Source organism: Gastrolobium bilobum, unplaced genomic scaffold (genome assembly GCF_033153095.1).
Source record: "Gastrolobium bilobum isolate Gb01-03AN ecotype WA unplaced genomic scaffold, APGP_CSIRO_Gbil_v1 utg2366, whole genome shotgun sequence".
Classification (NCBI taxonomy): Eukaryota; Viridiplantae; Streptophyta; class Magnoliopsida; order Fabales; family Fabaceae; genus Gastrolobium; species Gastrolobium bilobum.
The window spans coordinates 199,046-216,693 of NW_026897169.1; the positions used below are offsets into that span (position 1 = coordinate 199,046).

Sequence of the window (17,648 nt, forward strand, 5' to 3'; positions counted from 1 at the left end):
TTTTCCTATTAAATTAATAGCAATTTTTTGTAGTACTAGTGTTTAATGTTTATTAGATTAAAATCAGATAATTTTAAATTCTTATTAGTTTTTAAACGTATTTAATTTTATTTTTTTTGTAATTAGTCTATAATAAATGTATAAAATTCTTATATTTAGATTGTTGAATTTTGAATATCAAATAAGATTTTTTTTATCCATTCCAATTCGTTTGTTTAACCAAAAATTTTATATATTTCGGCATTAGGTAATTATATCTATTAGATTTTGCATTCACTCTTGTTAGGGGGTTAGTTTAAGGGGGGGGGAGGTTAGGGTTTAATGTCTCACGAGGGTAATTACCGGCTTAAAGAAAACTATATTGTTTAAGTTGATCAGCCACATGTTGAAGGGGAAATGGCATTGTAACTTGTTCAATTAAGCTTCTATTTTTTGAGTTCTGAGCTTTCTGAATAATTAGGTGTGGCAATAAAGGTCATCATCCATAATGATATAAAAGGATAAACTCAAAATAGGGTATAATACTAACAGTAATAAAATAAAAGCAGAAGTAAAAATCACGATTTAGAACAAACCAGAAACTTATATAATAGATATCCACCATACTTTTGTTCTGAAACATAAGACAGACACAATATTATTTCCACTTGTGAAACATCTCTAGTAGTAAGAAAGATCAGAAACAGTAGAGACACATAGGCCTCCTCGCTAGCTGTCTATCTATGCCTCTCACGACACGAGATTTTATTCATGAAATATATATATATATCAACTCAACATGCACTGTACGTATCAGTTGTGAGTTTTGTCCTCAGTTTGTGCAGCAACAGCTTCACCAGCATAAGTGCAGCACCTTCTGCAACCTCCCCCATATTGTCCTCCGCAACAACCATGCCTGCAATACCCTCCTCCATGTCCTCCTCGACCTGGGTAGCCACCACCATAACCAGGGTTGCCCCCACCACGGCCAGGGTAACCCCCACCGTAACCAGGGTTGCCCCCACCACCGTAACCAGGGTTGCCCCCACCAGGATATCCACCATATTTGGCATCACCCACTTCATTTGTCTCTTTAACAACCTCAGCTGCAAACACATGCATGAACCATTAATAAATCAAATGATGCGTTTCATCACATTTGCATGCCGAGAAAATTAACATTAATATATGATTACTCTACACAAGTTTTATCAGTTTGGTGGTGATGAGTGTCAATTAACATATATAATCATCCAATGAATAGGAATCCCCTTGTAATATTGTAACCACTTTTGATTTAAAATGCTCATGAGAACATATATAAAGCAAATTAAATAAATGCAAGCTCACCCTTTTCTGAATTAGAGGAAGCCTCAGCTAAGTCCCTAGCTGCCACCTCTGAGGAGATCAGAAGAACCATGGCCAAGAGGCCTAGGATGAGCACTGTTACCTTCGAACTCATTTTTTCAGTTGTAAACAATTTAGAATTTGGGGATGTTTGGTAATGAAGGATGAGAAAAATAGAGGGAATGCATACTCTATATATAGGAGGGGAAGGAGACCTCAACTTGGTGGTTGGGACAGTAGCCTCTATTAATTCACTCTTATCTCTAAGAAATATAAACTGAATGCTTGTTCTTGTTCTCTAGCCCAATTTTCTCATCCATCTTGACCGGTAAAGAATTGTAGGCTACGTAACTGAAGCAGCATTTATTGTCTTATATCAACTTGCTCTGTGCTGATTGATAGTGGCAGAGTAAAATTACCTTCGTTCACCATCAAAAATAAAAAACCACCGTCTGCTTGTCGGCTGTCACAATATACTCTTATTTAGCACAAAGTATAAAATTAATATAAATTGTATATATAACACTAAGTCAACTTGGACAAGTTTTTTTTTATTTCTTAGAGTCTCCCCTTGATAAGTTTTTTATGGACTAATTAGGAATTCTGGCAATTTCAGAGTTAAAGTTTTAAATCTCTCCCATAGATGATACAGATCGAACACATATTTTCATCCTCATCTACTCAGCTTTCATATACACTATCTGAGCTACCAGGTAACTTTGTACAAGTTATTATATGCTTTCATGAATGGTAGACGAAGAAACTATCCTTTTAACGAAAACCAAAACCAAATAGATGGAGCAATTCCATGCATCATGTTGAGATATATAGTCCCGCCACATTGGTTGTATGTGCAACTAATGTGGAGTTTATAAGGTCTTGGGCACTCTCACCCTCTGAGCTAGCTTTTGGAATGGATCCCAAGGTTCTTTACACATCATTTCATTTAAAAGTTAATTTTTCGGTACATTAATTATTAAAGTTAGAAAAAAATAATTTTATTTTGTTAGAAACTATCTCGTGATTCGAATTTTAAAATTTTGTTTTTATAAATAATTATTGTTTTGAACCAATTGATTACCTCAATTGGCCATCTCAACTGATCGATAAGGCAAAAAACCACTTAGCACCAAAAGATACTTAGCCCCTCATGCATTACATATGTCATGTATTTGACGCACGTGACCCTTCTGCATAAGGAGTTACACAGTCTCGCATCATCGTCGGACCCATTGAACTAAAAACGATTATGGCATAAGTTTGCTCTCGCTTGGAAAAATCTTATTCACTCTATAAATACGAGCACAGGCGGAGGGAAGGGGAGGGTGGGGTACTAGGGTGGGCGGCCGCGGCCTTCCTTAAATTTCTAGAGAGAAAAAATTTATTAGGGTGAGTGGTCCTCCACCCACTAAAGAACAAGAACAAGGGAAAAAAAAAATCAAACAAGGGCGCGGCTAATAGTTGTCAAAAAACATCTCTTTTCAAAGCTTCATCAGATCTCTAAAAACGAAGGTACACACACCATTAAATACCCCTCGTTGCAGAGGTTACTATGGGAGAACTTTTTAGTGTGTAGATGATGGACTTCAGTGAAAGTGTTATTATGCAGAATTACATTGCCTATGATATCGAGCACTCTAATCTCTCAATTGTGTGTTCTTAATTATTATTGTGTTTAGATGTTTACGATAATTTTTGTCCAGCCACACATATGTGATGCATTTCTCTTGTGTGTCGCGGCATCAAACCGTGGAGAAGAATTTTGATGCTCCAGGACCATCTTTAATTCAGTGGTTCAAACCAATCAAAATCGGGAGAGAGGAGAGAGTAAAATTATTTTTTTTATCAAGTGTTAGTCCCTTAATAAAAGGAGCACATAGGCCCAGAGCACTAAATTTTTTTCCCAAACTATGACCTGCCCGCAAGATGTGAAAAATAAATAAAAATTCCATAAGAATAAATTTTGAAGAATTTTTTTTTATTGGTGGGCATCCAATGATATGCATTAGAGGCTCCTAAAGTACCCTGATTTACTTAGGCATATCTTTTGTATATTTACTTTGACATATCTTCTTATGTACACTGACCTAATGACAGGATTATCAAATTTAATTATATAATAAAATCTTAACCCAATTTACTTTGGTTTATACATTTGATTTTTCACCCCCGGAAAAAAAGTCCTGGCTTCGCCATTGAATACGAGATAATTTTTCTCCAGACGAGGCATCTTCTTCTCCATTACTTTACTTGCAGAACCTCTAATGAATTATGACCTCACAAGTAATTACCACGCTCTTTTTATCTCCCCTTGTCCTTAGGGGGCGTTTGGTACAGGAGAAAAATTTTTTAGCCGGAAATCTCAATTTTCAAAAATATGATTTTTAGTTTATGATAATATCCGTAAATTTAAAATTTAGAAAAATTTAGTTTCCGTGAGATAACACCGAAACTTTCCAAAACCTTATCCATACTATTGCTTCTATAAGTTATCAACACATTGATAAATGGGCTTATTAATCTCATATTAAATGAGATAATTTATCTTGTGTCATAGAAATAAAACATGTGGTTTCACTATTTTTTTTTAAAAAAACTAAAGAAACCCATCTTTTTTGCTTTTTTTTTTTGGTAAACAAAAACCCATCTTTTTATTTGTGTAGGAGAGGGAATATTTTCTCCAATAATATAATAAATTGTTTTCCCTTGATATAATTCATGGATTTGGAAAACATCAAACTTATGTTACACCAACACGGGATATGATATGACATGATACTTCGATACATTAATTCTAAAAAATGTTAAATTTTAACACATTAGGATATATTTTAATATTAAATAATTTTTTTAATTTATATAGTGTATATTATATTTAATATTCAATAATTTAATAAAAAAACAAACTAAACTTATAATACACATCAATTTTATATTAAACTCAATAATAATCATCACAAACTAACGAATCTAATAATTGAAAAAAAAATATAATGCACATAATCTTTGAAATGTTAAAAAATATCGAATAATATCTAACATAACCTATACGAATTTTTGAAGTATCGGTTCATACAGCATCCCAAGTATTCTACTTCTCTTACCAGATAAGTACCTACTGTGATAGTATCGAAATGCTCCACTTCATCAAAGATTTTTTTTAACAATTATATGCAAAAAGTGTTATTCTCTTCTCACCGACCTAATAAATGGTCATAGCTTAGAGAGTCAAAGCAAGGACATGGAGATGTCATACGAAACCAATATGCTTATCTTTTTTCTGGTCAGATCCGCTAGATTTGGTACTCTGTGCAGGAAATATCTAATATGCTTCAGGATCATCCAATCCAATAATTTGGTGATTTCTTTCATAATATTAATTTTTTTTATCCCTATTATTTTTTATTTTTTTTTCAATTTTACCTTTCTATTTACACTAAAGAACCACCTAAAAAATGTGATCCTAGATCACAATAAATTCTCTCATATGTAGAACCGTGCACGTTCTGAATGCATATGACAAGATTGGTCACTTGACGAACAAAAGGTCAATCTTTAGATTGGATCGCATTAATAAAAAACAACGAGCATGCCAGTATGAGTATGTAAAACCTATGGGCATCCTATCAAATATGGAAAATACTATTTTGTTAGAAAGGATTTTCATAGACGTTTCATGAATATTAAGTAGCAAGCTGGTAATGAATAATGAGTATAGGCAATTATTTTTAAATGAATTGTTTTAACCAATATCTAATGCATTGTGCTTTTAAGTGAAATGCTTGAGATGCTCTTCATACTAAATAGCAATACACATAAGATGCATTTGTGCGTTTGTTTCGATTTTTTCTTAAAGTTATTTTATGAAATTTATTCTAGGTTTTTTTTAGGAAGTATATACTTTAACTTTTTAAAAAAATATTATTTTTTAGGTTTTATCTTTTAAAATAAAATCATCTATTTTTATAACAAAAAATGAAACATTTTTAATTTAAAATAATTTTTTTATTAAAAATAGCATAAACAAATGAACTTCATATATAATTAGCTGTCCAATGGGAAATTCAAAATATGATCTACCTGAAAGATAGGTTAAAAAAACTTCTTGAAAGATATGTTCCAAAAAAAAAATCGTGAAATCCAGTTGAAATGACAAGTGCGAATGGTGGAAACGTAGCATCCCCTTATCCCTTGCTTGTGGATAGATGAACTGTACTGTCAAATCGGATAGCACACAAGGTCAAACAAAGAATGGGCCAGGTGGATCAAGTTGGCCAATTTTTTCAGCCATAATATTAAGGACATTAACTCGATCTTAAAGTGTTGATGGGCTGAGTGTGTGATCTCATTTAATTCACACAACAACAAAAATATATATGATTTAAGAGGAAGGTGATAGTGACAAGTTACAACATATTTTTTATTTATAATATCTTATAATTATATTTTAATTATTGATTTTTGTGAATCAACAGTTATTATTTTTATAAATTAAATTTATTAATTAATTATTAATTCGTAATAAATAATAATCATTGATTGATGAAAATCAATGGTTAAGATATGATTGTAAGAAGTTATAAACGAAAATAGGTTATAAGTATAACCTTCCTCATTATTTGAATAATGAGATTACTGTTTCTCATGTTGTAAACAATAATTTTATCTTCTATGCATGCATAAAAGTAAAAGAAAAGAGATAAAAAAAAATATGAACCCAAGATACTTTTATATGTAATCACTTAAATAATATGCAAAAATTGGTGTTTTTTTAATAAAAAAATGAATTTAGAATCAATATATGTTTTGGTAGACGTCTAAACAATTCTGGCCGAAATCGCAAATTCAATAATAGAAATAGAACCCACGGGTGGGGGATACTGGCTGGACCTATTTTTAGAATACAAGTGGGAAGAGGCGTAAATGATGTGACCATCATAACCCTTTAATAATTGCCTAATGATTCAATTGGTTGTATTGGGTCAAACTTATAATGGACTAAAATTATTATTAATTAATTAAAAAATTTGATCCAATAAATTATAATCGTTGATGAACGAAAATCAACGGTTAGGATCTAAAATGATATAAGGTTATATCATTTAAAATGATAAATATTTTTTCCATTCTCATAATAATAATATAGGCAATTTTTGTAACTGTTTAAATTTAATTTATTAATATTTTATTTCTAATTTAATAACATGTATAAATAAATATGAGAAAAGTTATACTTACAGTTGTAACTTTTTTTTACAACTTCTTATAATCATATCTTAATACCGTTGATTTTCGTCAATCAACAGCTATTATTTTCGAAAATTAAACTCATTAATTAATTATTAAGTCACAATAAATGATAACCGTTGATTGACGGAAATCAACAGTGTTAAAATATGATTGCAAGAGATTATAAAAAAAATTGTAAGTATAACCTTCTTTAATAAATATTTAAGTTTTTAATTCAATACGCCAAAAGCTTGGCTTTGAAATAGGTTCCATTTTTATTGGGTTTTATTAATCTCCTTTTACATAAGATAGGTATCTTATGTTGTAGAGAGAAACTAGGTGGGTCCTACCATTACAAGAAAAAAAGAAAGAAAAAAAAGTGAGGTGCGAAAATCGAAGTGAGAGAAAATGAGATAAGCTACCTCATATAAAAGGAGAATAATATTTTCCTTTTTTATTTGTATAATTCTTGCAAGCGTATAGGTTTTTTTAACTCTTTAATGTGGAATTCTTTAACTACCGTTAGTTCTCCCAGCAGCACAGTGCAATTAAGTGCGGGTGTCTGAATGTGGTTGCATTCTTTTAATAAAAATAATGTTAGCCTTTACTGCTTTATTAAATATATATATATATATATATATATATATATATATATATGAAAAAATATTTTTACAATCACTTGAGATAAGCTTATCTCAAGCTATTTTTTTAATTATGTATTATGATTAGTACATAGTTATAATGTTAAAGTTACTTTTTTTCCTCTCCTCAGTCACTTTTTAGAATTTGTCTGTTGACGAAGATAGAGAAAAAAAATAACTTTAACATTATAACTATGTATTATCCGTAGTACATAATTAAAAGGGATAACTTGAGATAAACTTATTTCAAATAACTAAAAAAAAAAATTTCGTATATATATAAAAAAAAAAAAAAAAAAACTCTAAACCCTAGCCACCGTACATCCCATCAAACACTATCAGAAGGGGGTATTATTGCCTTATTGGGATATGGCTCAGTTTCGTTCAGTTTTTAAGGCCGAATCAAATTAAACATGTTTAATTGGTTTGGTTCGGCAAACCGTGCCGTTTTAATTTGGTTTTTTTCGGAACCATTTTAAAATTTTGAACCGACTCTGAAGTCGTTTTTCGACTGGATTCACATTTTATTTTAAAGTTCACATCTTAGGGCATCAGCCCAATATCACAGACCCAATCGCATCAGCAAGCGGCCAACGGACCTGCGAGATTACCGGCTGGGCTTAACATAAGCAATGAAGCCCAATATCTTCTAGGCTATTATAATAAGCATTTTGTAATATTAAATTTTATGACTTACTTTTCTTCTGTTGTAAAAGAAAAATTTTGCTAGTTGCAGACACATATTTTTGTGGAGCATATTATTCCTAAAAAAAGAAAAAGACAGCTCAAAATGTGCTGGAGATTATTTTTCTCTCGTGTTACATAAGACTTACATTTCACTTAAATTTTTTGTTGTTATCACAAAAAGATTTTATATTTCTTATATTACATGAAATGAATCTTCTTATACCATAGAGACAAAAATTATGTGAAATTCATATATTATAAACAGTTATATGTAAAATTCTTGTTAGCACGAAAATTAAATAGTGTATAAAATTTTTTCTCTTATCATAAAACTTGGAAAACTACGGATTGTTTTACACTGAAGTTTTGTTCTACAGTGCCGGAAATGAATGAGAAAAGCAGGTGGAAAATCCTAATAATCTCTTCTCTACCTCTCCTCCTTCTTTCTATTCTCTCATCTCTTTTACCCTCTAAGAAAGTCTCTTTTACCCTCTAAGAAAGTCACCCCACGTATAATATATATAAGTTCTGTTGGATATATGCTCTTTTGGTCACTAAAGTCCTATTGGGCTTCAGTGAAACTTGAGCCCATGAGGCTTAGGGTTGAGTTATGTCTAAGACCTAAGCGTATATATTCATAGTTTTCTCCTCTTGTGCCTCTAAGGTGAACAGATCATCAGAAACAAACCCCAAGAAGCAGACGTTCATCATCTGAACGGTTGCCCACACAACCATCTCATCCTCCTCGAGAGATAGTCTGGAAGATCTGCCACAGTCCAGCTTAAAGGAGGTTGTTCGTGCTGCGGCGCTGAGGTGAGCTGTTCGTGAAGAGGAATCCTACAAGAGAAGATTCTACACGAGACCTGCGCATCGAGAGGTAATTGTGAAACAAGGATGATTCGGTAAGCATACCAATGTACTAGGTCCTAAACCGCTTCCGCATAAATCTAAGATTTCCTACAATTGGTATCAGAGCCTTGGCTGTACATTGGTATGTGAATCTAGTTTCACTATTCATGTAATTAGTTTTGCTTCTTGAAATGTGGCACCTAGGGTTCTAGGATTATGGTATGAATCTAGCATGTGTATTTTATAATTCATTTTCATAAAAGTTTAAATTTTAATCGGTAAAAATGCTTTAATCCATGGTTAGGGTCTCTCGTTTATTTCTCGATTTGTAACAAGGAGGCTAATCCCATATGATTAGGTTTCCTCCTTGCTGTTTTTGTTTATTTTTGGAATTTCTGTGTATTTTTTCAATATTTTGTAAAAGTTCAAGATCGAGAAATCGCGAGGAAGATGCACAGCTGTTAAATAAAGTTGGGCACTTTATTCAGGCTGCAATATTTTATGAAATGATTTTGTCCGAATCATTGTAAAATATTGGTGTGAATTAACATTCACATTGAAAGGATCAAGGAGAGATTTGATTAAGGTTGCTTTTCTGTCATAAGGTATCAAATCTCCAGTTAACTATAGTTATGTGATTGCTCTTAATCCTGAGTTTATTATAAATAGGTAATCAAATAGTTTTCATTCTTTGATTTACCAACGGGTGAGGTTCGATCTATTAACGGCCAATAACTCGGTATTTTGGGAATGAGATTATTTGATTATCGGTATTTATGAGATAAACAACAAGGAATTTGTAGGAAATGTCCCCTTGATATATTTCGGTACTTGGATATTAAAGACACTGGCCAGTGCATGTAATCCATTAGAGAAATTATCAAAGTCAAGGGAATAAATAATTGATTGGGTTACAGAAAACTAATCAATGAATTATAGACATTCTATAAAGGAGCAATGCATATTAATGTTATAAAGGTCATTAATCTTGGAGTTCACGTTCGGGCTTTTAGTGGAGTAGCGCCGAATTAGATAATCTTGTAAAGATTATCAGGAGCCTTGATCAATGACAAATGGTAGGTCCCTAGGCTAGCTCGAGACAAGGGATGGGGTATATTATCAGATGATGATAGCTTATGGGCTACATGGTCTTAGGTTTACGAACTCAAGTTTGTATCTTAAAGAGCAAGTGAGAGATTGTTGGATATATGCTCTTTTGGTCACTAAAGTCCTATTGGGCTTCAGTGAAACTTGAGCCCATGAGGCTTAGGGTTGAGTTATGTCTAAGACCTAAGCGTATATATTCATAGTTTTCTTCTCTTGTGCCTCTAAGGTGAACAGATCATCAGAAACAAACCCCAAGAGGCAGACGTTCATCATCTGAACGGTTGCCCACACAACCATCTCATCCTCCTCGAGAGATAGTCTGGAAGATCTGCCACAGTCCAACTTCAAGGAGGTTGTTCGTGCTGCGGCGCTGAGGTGAGCTGTTCGTGGAGAGGAATCCTGCAAGTGAAGATTCTACACGAGACCTGCGCATCGAGAGGTAATTGTGAAACAAGGATGATTCGGTAAGCATACCAATGTACTAAGTCCTAAACCGCTTCCGCATAAATCTAAGATTTCCTACAAGTTCAAACAAATTCAACAAAATATATATATGTTCAATCTTACAATATTAAATTTAAGTATAAAATTATTTTCAAAATCTTACAATATATATGTTCAAATTCAAAAGAAAAAAATTAAATTTGATTTAAGATATAATAAAAAATTCTTTAATAAGTATGAGTATTATGAGAATTTTTTAAGTGAGATATTTTTTTTAAAAGATATATATATATATATATATATATATATATATATATATATATATATATATTAATTTTTAAAGTTAGATCCGAAAACCGATCTCTAATTATTTTTTATTTTCTATTAGTTTTTACGTGATTTTTCTTGTTAGATTGAATTGACTCAATTTTAAACATAGTATTGTTAGATATAAAATGATTCATGACCTTACCTAACATCTTTAGTTTTTAAAAGAGTTAGTTATTGACACTTTCGCTGTCAAAGTTCATATGTGGTTCTTTTTGTCAAAATCTAATGGCTCTAGCAGAATGCAAGTTAGTTGTCCATCCCGGAACAGAAAATCAATCTTGCGAACAGAGTAAAAATATCTTACAAAATTTTCTACTATCTTCTGAATAAATTTTATATTTGATTTTAATCGCTGATTTTTTTTTTTTTTGGAAATATAATCGCTGATTTTATATACCAAATGATTATAATTTATTTGGTTGTAATCATAAATTAATTATTAATTTTTAATAAATTATAATAATTTGATGTACGAAAATAAACAACTGAGATTGAATGTAAAATTCATTATTTTTACATTAGTACAAGTTAATCCCATTAAAAAAAAGGTAATCCTATCCCCTAAATAATTGTGGTTTAAATTAACCCCGTGTTTTCCCACCGGTAGAGACCAAGGGCATGAAAATAAAAATAAAATTATTTACTAAACAATAAAAATAAAAAGGAAATTAAAACAAACATAAAAGTTTATGAAAAAAAAATCTTTGACAGCATTAATTAGCTTTATGAACAAAAAAACCAAGAAGAATGTAGGCAAACCGTTATGCTCAATATCTTTCAATAGATTTTAACCACCCACTTCGGTATATAATAATATGGTACTGTAAAATATATCATGGGCGTGCCGCATTTGAAACCTTAATTTTTCTCTCTAAGTAACCTAAAAAAAAAAAAAAGAAGGAATCAACGAAGCATATCCTTATCTTAATCTTAAAAAGAGTATAATAAAATCATTCGTGGGTCTCACGGTTTTCGATTGCTATGGCTTTTGAGCCCGTGGACCTGGTTCTACACATTAAATTTGGAAATGTATCGAATAAAATATGATCCGAAAAATTATAATTATATAAAAATAAATTAATTGTGATTTTATAATTATCTATTTTAATATATTTTTTTCTTTTTTTCTTTATTATCATTGATCTCCGTAACTCCTTTATGGGACATTTGATAGAGAAAAACTTTTTTTTTACCCTGAAATCATAATTACCAAAAATATGATGAGAAAGCAAATTTTCGAGGAATGTGATCAAAAGTCAAAACGCTATTTGGTAGGAAAAAATATTAATGAAAATATTTGCTCAAATTTATTGATTATATATTTGATTGATTGTTAAATAATATGAAAATGTCACATTTTTCTAACACCCGGAATTTTAAGAATACCTCTCTCCTCGTGATATTTTTTTATATCATTTTGCTATACAATTTGTTCACAAATTAGAATCTCGAAAAAATAAGATTTCCACAAAAAATTTCAAAGACCTTCCATCAAACATGGTTAAATTAGTTTCCTAATATCAATTTCCCGGAAATTGTACCGAAAGCTCCCTAATTTTTCGGCCTCTCGCCCATTGAATTTGACCATGCTTTTCTTTTCTCGGATGAACTTCCAAGAAAGCTCAACTATGCATGGGCCCTTGTTTTTTAGGAAGCCCACCGACTCCGAGTATACGGAATGCACCTTAGTTTAGGACTTTAATTTCTTCCAGAAGAAGAATCTCCCATTTAATCATTTGAGCATCTTATACCCCGCCCTACCAAATAACGTATAGTCTGTCAGTTCTGGAAGGTTTAAAAACATGATGACCAAGATATCTCAACTTCTTTTTTTTTCGATATATGATAGAATTGCGATATATATTAGGATTTTGGGTTTGATGTTTGTACTTTTAAAGGATATAAGTTATGTCATTTTGTGAGAGATATAGAACAAGAAATGAAAATCATGGGAAGGAAAGTGAGTGATTTTTTTAATTTAAATTTTAAATACAAAAATATTATTTTATGTCTATCTCTCTCTTAAAATGACATAACTTTATATCATTTAAAATGACAAATATTTTTCTCTTTTCTATATAATATTAAGATTATATATAAAAATAATTCAAAATATCCTAAAAGATTTCTACAACTCACTTATCATGTTGGACATTAGGAATATGCATGAGATTGAACCGTAAATTATGATGGAATTATCGGTATTATAATTATGGAATTTAACTAGGTTAAAAAAATTATTAATATAACTTCGAATATTCTACATAATCTTTTAGTATTAATTTTTCTATTTTCTATATGTATTATTTATTTCCTTATTTTAGGGTCCGATTAAGTATAAATAGGTATTGGTATTTTTTTTATTTGTATAACATAATATCACATGAACATATATACAATATTATTCTGTATATTATTTTTTCCATCCTTCTTCCCTCTCTACCCTTAAATTTCTGTAATTTCAAGAGCGAAAATAATAGTTTCGCAGTATTTTATTTAAATATAAAAAGCCATGCTGAGATATTCTAGCAATTGCAATATTTCATAAATCTTCGTGTACACAAGCATACACGAGCTATAAATACTGAATAAAAAAAAAAAAAATTAACGTGGTAATAAGCGAGTCTCGATCTTACGTAAATGACCAAAGTTCAAAGAAATGAAAATACACCGCGGTCAGAAAGAAGAATTATACATAATGAGTAAATTAACATTAAATACTTATAAAAATAATTATTTTCCCGTGAAATAAAAATTTTAATGTCTCATAATTATTTTATATTTAAATAAACGGTATGTCAATTGTTAGTTGATTTAGTATATATACACAAATTATGTAAATTGGCACATTTAGAATAATCTATCCAATAATTTAATGAATAATCCTACGTAGATAAACTCATCATATTATATACATAATTAGGGAATGTCAAATGTGCCTGCTAATGTTTATTATATGCCCCCAAGCATTTTCATATATATTCGATTGTGGCAAAAGAAAGACAACTTTGTAGAGGCCACTAACCGACAAAATTTTGAGTCAACTTTCGAATTCAAAATCTACGACTAGAAAAACAGACAACGGCCACGAAGGCCAAGAATTCGAGAATAACGTTTGTTAAACGCTATAACAACAGTTTCCTTTCAGTGTTAACCAACTTCTTACTATTCCCCCCTCTCTCTCACTATATATATATTATACCTGTGAGGCTGTGAGTCATCCCAAACCATTAATCAATCATCAAACACATCAAATTCCAATATTACTCTTTCCTCTCTATTAGTATTAGTTTTGTGATTGACCCCTTAAGTTACTGAGAAACATGAGTGTAGAAATACTAGATGGTGCCACCATTATAAGTTTCGTGGAAGACGAGGAAGCCTTCAATGTGTCTGTGAATGACCTTTTTGCTCAACTTGACACGGACAAGGATGGTCTTCTTTCCTACGGTGAGATGTTGAAGGAGTTGCAAAGCCTGAGGGTGTTTGAGACCCATTTTGGCATCGATGTGAAGCGTGACCCTGATGAGCTTGCTCGTGTTTATGAGTCTCTGTTCGTGCAATTCGATCATGATTTGAATGGGAGAGTTGATATGCAAGAATTCAAAGAGGAAACGAAGCAGATGATGCTTGCAATGGCAAATGGATTGGGCTCTATCCCAATTCAGATGGCCCTCGAAGAAGATAGCCTCCTCATGAAGGCTGTTCAACGAGAGTACTATCCTAAAATTGCTGCTTATAGAGCTTAGTATATCATCTTTACTCATATGTTTCATTCATGTGTTGTCTTGTCATCAGTGCGTTTTTTTTTTTTTTAATTCCTTTTACGTTTTTTGTTCAGTTGAGCACTTGTTAATTGAACAACTACTCCTCTTTAATGAGAAATTAAAATCCTCTGGAAAATTTATCAATTCTTTTTGTTATTATGTCAAACTTAGAACTGTTTGGATCCTATCTTTTTGAGCTCTCTTTTTTGGTACATAATAGGGCAAAGCCCCAAGCAAAACAGAAAAGAAAAGAAGACATGAACAACAATAAAAAAGAGAAAAACATAAACTAAAAACTCAGAGGAAGAACCATAGGAGGATCTCCTAGATCCAAACAATCAGCCGTAATCACCAGCTTCAAGTCATAATGAGGAGATTCAATGAAAGAGAGATCATAGCTTGAATTAATGGCTTCTTTCGCTATCCAGTTTGCACAGCTATTACAGGCTCTAGGAACATGAGCAAAAGAAACAATCCAGTCTCTTTTTAAGCTTTTAAGCTAGAAACTACTTTTAAATTAAAGTTTAAAAAATAGAGTTTACAAAAAAATGTTAAAAACTGTTTGGTGATTATACATAAAATTTTTAACTTAAAAAGCACACATTTTAAGAAAAGTTCATCTCTTTGTCTTTATAGCTCTTCATTTGAATAAAAGCATACAATTCAAGAAAAGTTGATAAGAGTTAAAAAAAAAGCTTATCTTATGAGCTTTTGACTTTTGATTTTTTTTTATTATAAAAAAAAATCTCTTCATTATAAAAAATTTTTCACAAAATTTGTTTAACTTAACTTTTACTTATGAGTAATTTTTAACTTAAAAAATTCAAATATCCACTTAGTCTTGGCCATACACAAGAATCTAATTGTGTAGGGGCAAAATAGTATAAAAAGTGGCGTAGCACAAACATGTTCGGTTTGCCAAGTTTCGATTATTTCAACAACTGGCCATCTGATGATGATATGGGTAGTTTATGCTTGGGTTCGATTGATACTTTGTAAAAAAGATATAACTACAAAAAAATATTCACGATGGATTGAAAACAAGTGATTTCTGGACCGAACCAGGCCCGAAGATATTAAGGACCAAGGGCGATGGCAATTTATTACGGTCGAGAAATTAATTTTAAAATACTTCCAACTGAGTTTTAATTTAGTAATATTTTACTTTTGATTTAAAAGTTTGTATAATTACTTAATGTCACGTCATACATTTTTAGTAGAATAATATAATTCGTAAGAATCTCTCCGAGTTGTTAATTAGATATACAATTTATTATATACACTCAAGTTATTATTTGATACGTATAAAGCTGTAAAGATAGTCATAATATAAATTTATTATTAAAAATATTTTTATACTAACTAAATAATGATTTTAATATGAAATAAAATAATATAATATAAAGAAAACTTCCCATAAAATGAGGGCAGGGTATAAAATATCTCCTCCTTTGAAAGAGGCTCTATGACACCACACTACTAAAAAAACATTAATTAGAGACGGAATAATTCTGTCACTGAGTGAAATATTTCTGTCACTAAATAAACTAGTGACAGAATTAGGGACGGACAAAAATCCGTTACATTATGGCTCGTCACTAACAGGTTGAGACAGAATTATGAATCTGTCTCTAATAGACACGAATTTTAGGACGAAACAAATCGGTCTCTATCTGAGACGGAACAAATTCTGTCACTATCAGAGACAAACATATTTTCCTCCCTGATAGTGATGGATAAATCTGTCCCTGTGATATTATTCCGTCACTAATTTATGCACTTGAAATATGCCTAATCCGTATCTATCAGGGACGAAAGTTGTCTGTCTCTGGTAGTGACAGATTTTTTCCCTCTCTATTAATGACATATATTTTTTCATCTTTGTTAGTGACAGATAATTTTCATCTCTGTTAGTGATGGATCGCTTTTGTCTTTGTTAGTGATAGAACTTTTTCTGTCTCTATTAGTAATGGATTTTTTCTATCTCTATTAGTGAGAATGTTTTCCATCCCAATTGATGACGAATATTTCTATCTCTATTTTCCATCCCTAATATTTGATTTTTTTCAAAATAAGTTACATTGAAATTTTTTATTATTATTAAAACCTAATGTTTCTTATCATCCAATAATTCTATAGCAAATTCAACCAACACAGAATATGAAATAGCTAATACTAAATGAAAATGAGATACCAAATCAAATCCAATCACTATAATATAATAAGTTTTAACGCGAATTCATGAAAAATAATAAATGTATGAGATAATAAGTAATATTCACAAATTAAAATAAGAGAAGAAAATATAATCCTACAATAATCGCCGGTCTATTTGCTTTTTCGTAACAGTAATTTGTTGCTACATGTTCTCATATTTCTATTGTAACTGCTCATTCTGGTTGGATAAGCTGGTGACCAAGTCTCTTATCATACGATTATACTCATATATGGAGACTCCTAACGAGTTGACAAAAATATGCACAGACTTATAATTCATCGCCTTTACATCGGAACCATATATTCAACCTTTCTTGTGCATACCACCAACAACTTGCTAGAATAACAGATCATTAGATTGGCAAATGGGTGTCTTTACCCCAGCCACCAATGAATTGTCACGATCAATCATATGCTTCAAGAAATCATCTTAAAATTATAAAAATTACATTAGTTATCATTTAAATTTAATTCAATATCAAATAAATAAAAATACCTAAATATTACAAACTCACAGTAGCTTTTAGTTAAATATTTCAACCATTTATAGATCTACCATTCAAGTTTCTATAATCCTTAGAGGTTATCTCAAATTTATGGTAGATACAATAGATGTAATTGTTACCACCGAAGTAAATTGAAGAGAAAATACAATTAACTTTTGAACACAATTATTTTTTTAGACTAGTTTTAAGACTTTTATTAGATTTTCTATTTTTGTTTTCAAACTCAACAAAATAAGTGGCAATTTTTTATGAATTTTCTGAGAGTAATAATTACAGTATTAAAATAAAAATTTATGAAAAATATTTAGGTTTCACGTACCCAGTCCCATAACGACATTACTACTTTTTTAACAAAAAAGCTCATGCTTTAAATCAGTGTCATGTTTTGTTGATTTCCTAATCTTAAATTTTTAATTTCTTACATAGAATCGAGGCTCACTTATTTAAGTCCCTTCAATGTACATTTTCCTTTGGTTTTTTGGTTAATCAAACTTTTTTGGTTTCTTCTGATTTTAAATATATTAGATGGCTATTTATCAAATAAA

The 17,648-nt window shown here is 30.8% G+C and overlaps 2 protein-coding genes across 2 annotated transcripts; one reads left to right on the plus strand and one right to left on the minus strand.

Moving 5' to 3' along the window:
- Positions 1-683: 683 nt before the first annotated feature.
- Positions 684-1,511, minus strand: LOC133304662 (cold and drought-regulated protein CORA-like). The gene is made up of 2 exons (XM_061504712.1): positions 1,330-1,511; positions 684-1,085 (listed from the first exon to the last, which is right to left on the minus strand). The coding sequence occupies exons 1-2, from the start codon at positions 1,439-1,441 to the stop codon at positions 793-795; spliced, it is 405 nt and encodes a 134-aa protein (XP_061360696.1). The 5' UTR covers positions 1,442-1,511; the 3' UTR covers positions 684-792.
- A 12,337-nt stretch (positions 1,512-13,848) lies between these two features.
- On the plus strand, positions 13,849-14,478 carry LOC133304675 (uncharacterized). Its single transcript, XM_061504728.1, has one exon. The coding sequence runs from the start codon at positions 13,937-13,939 to the stop codon at positions 14,360-14,362; it is 426 nt and encodes a 141-aa protein (XP_061360712.1). The 5' UTR covers positions 13,849-13,936; the 3' UTR covers positions 14,363-14,478.
- Positions 14,479-17,648: the final 3,170 nt, after the last annotated feature.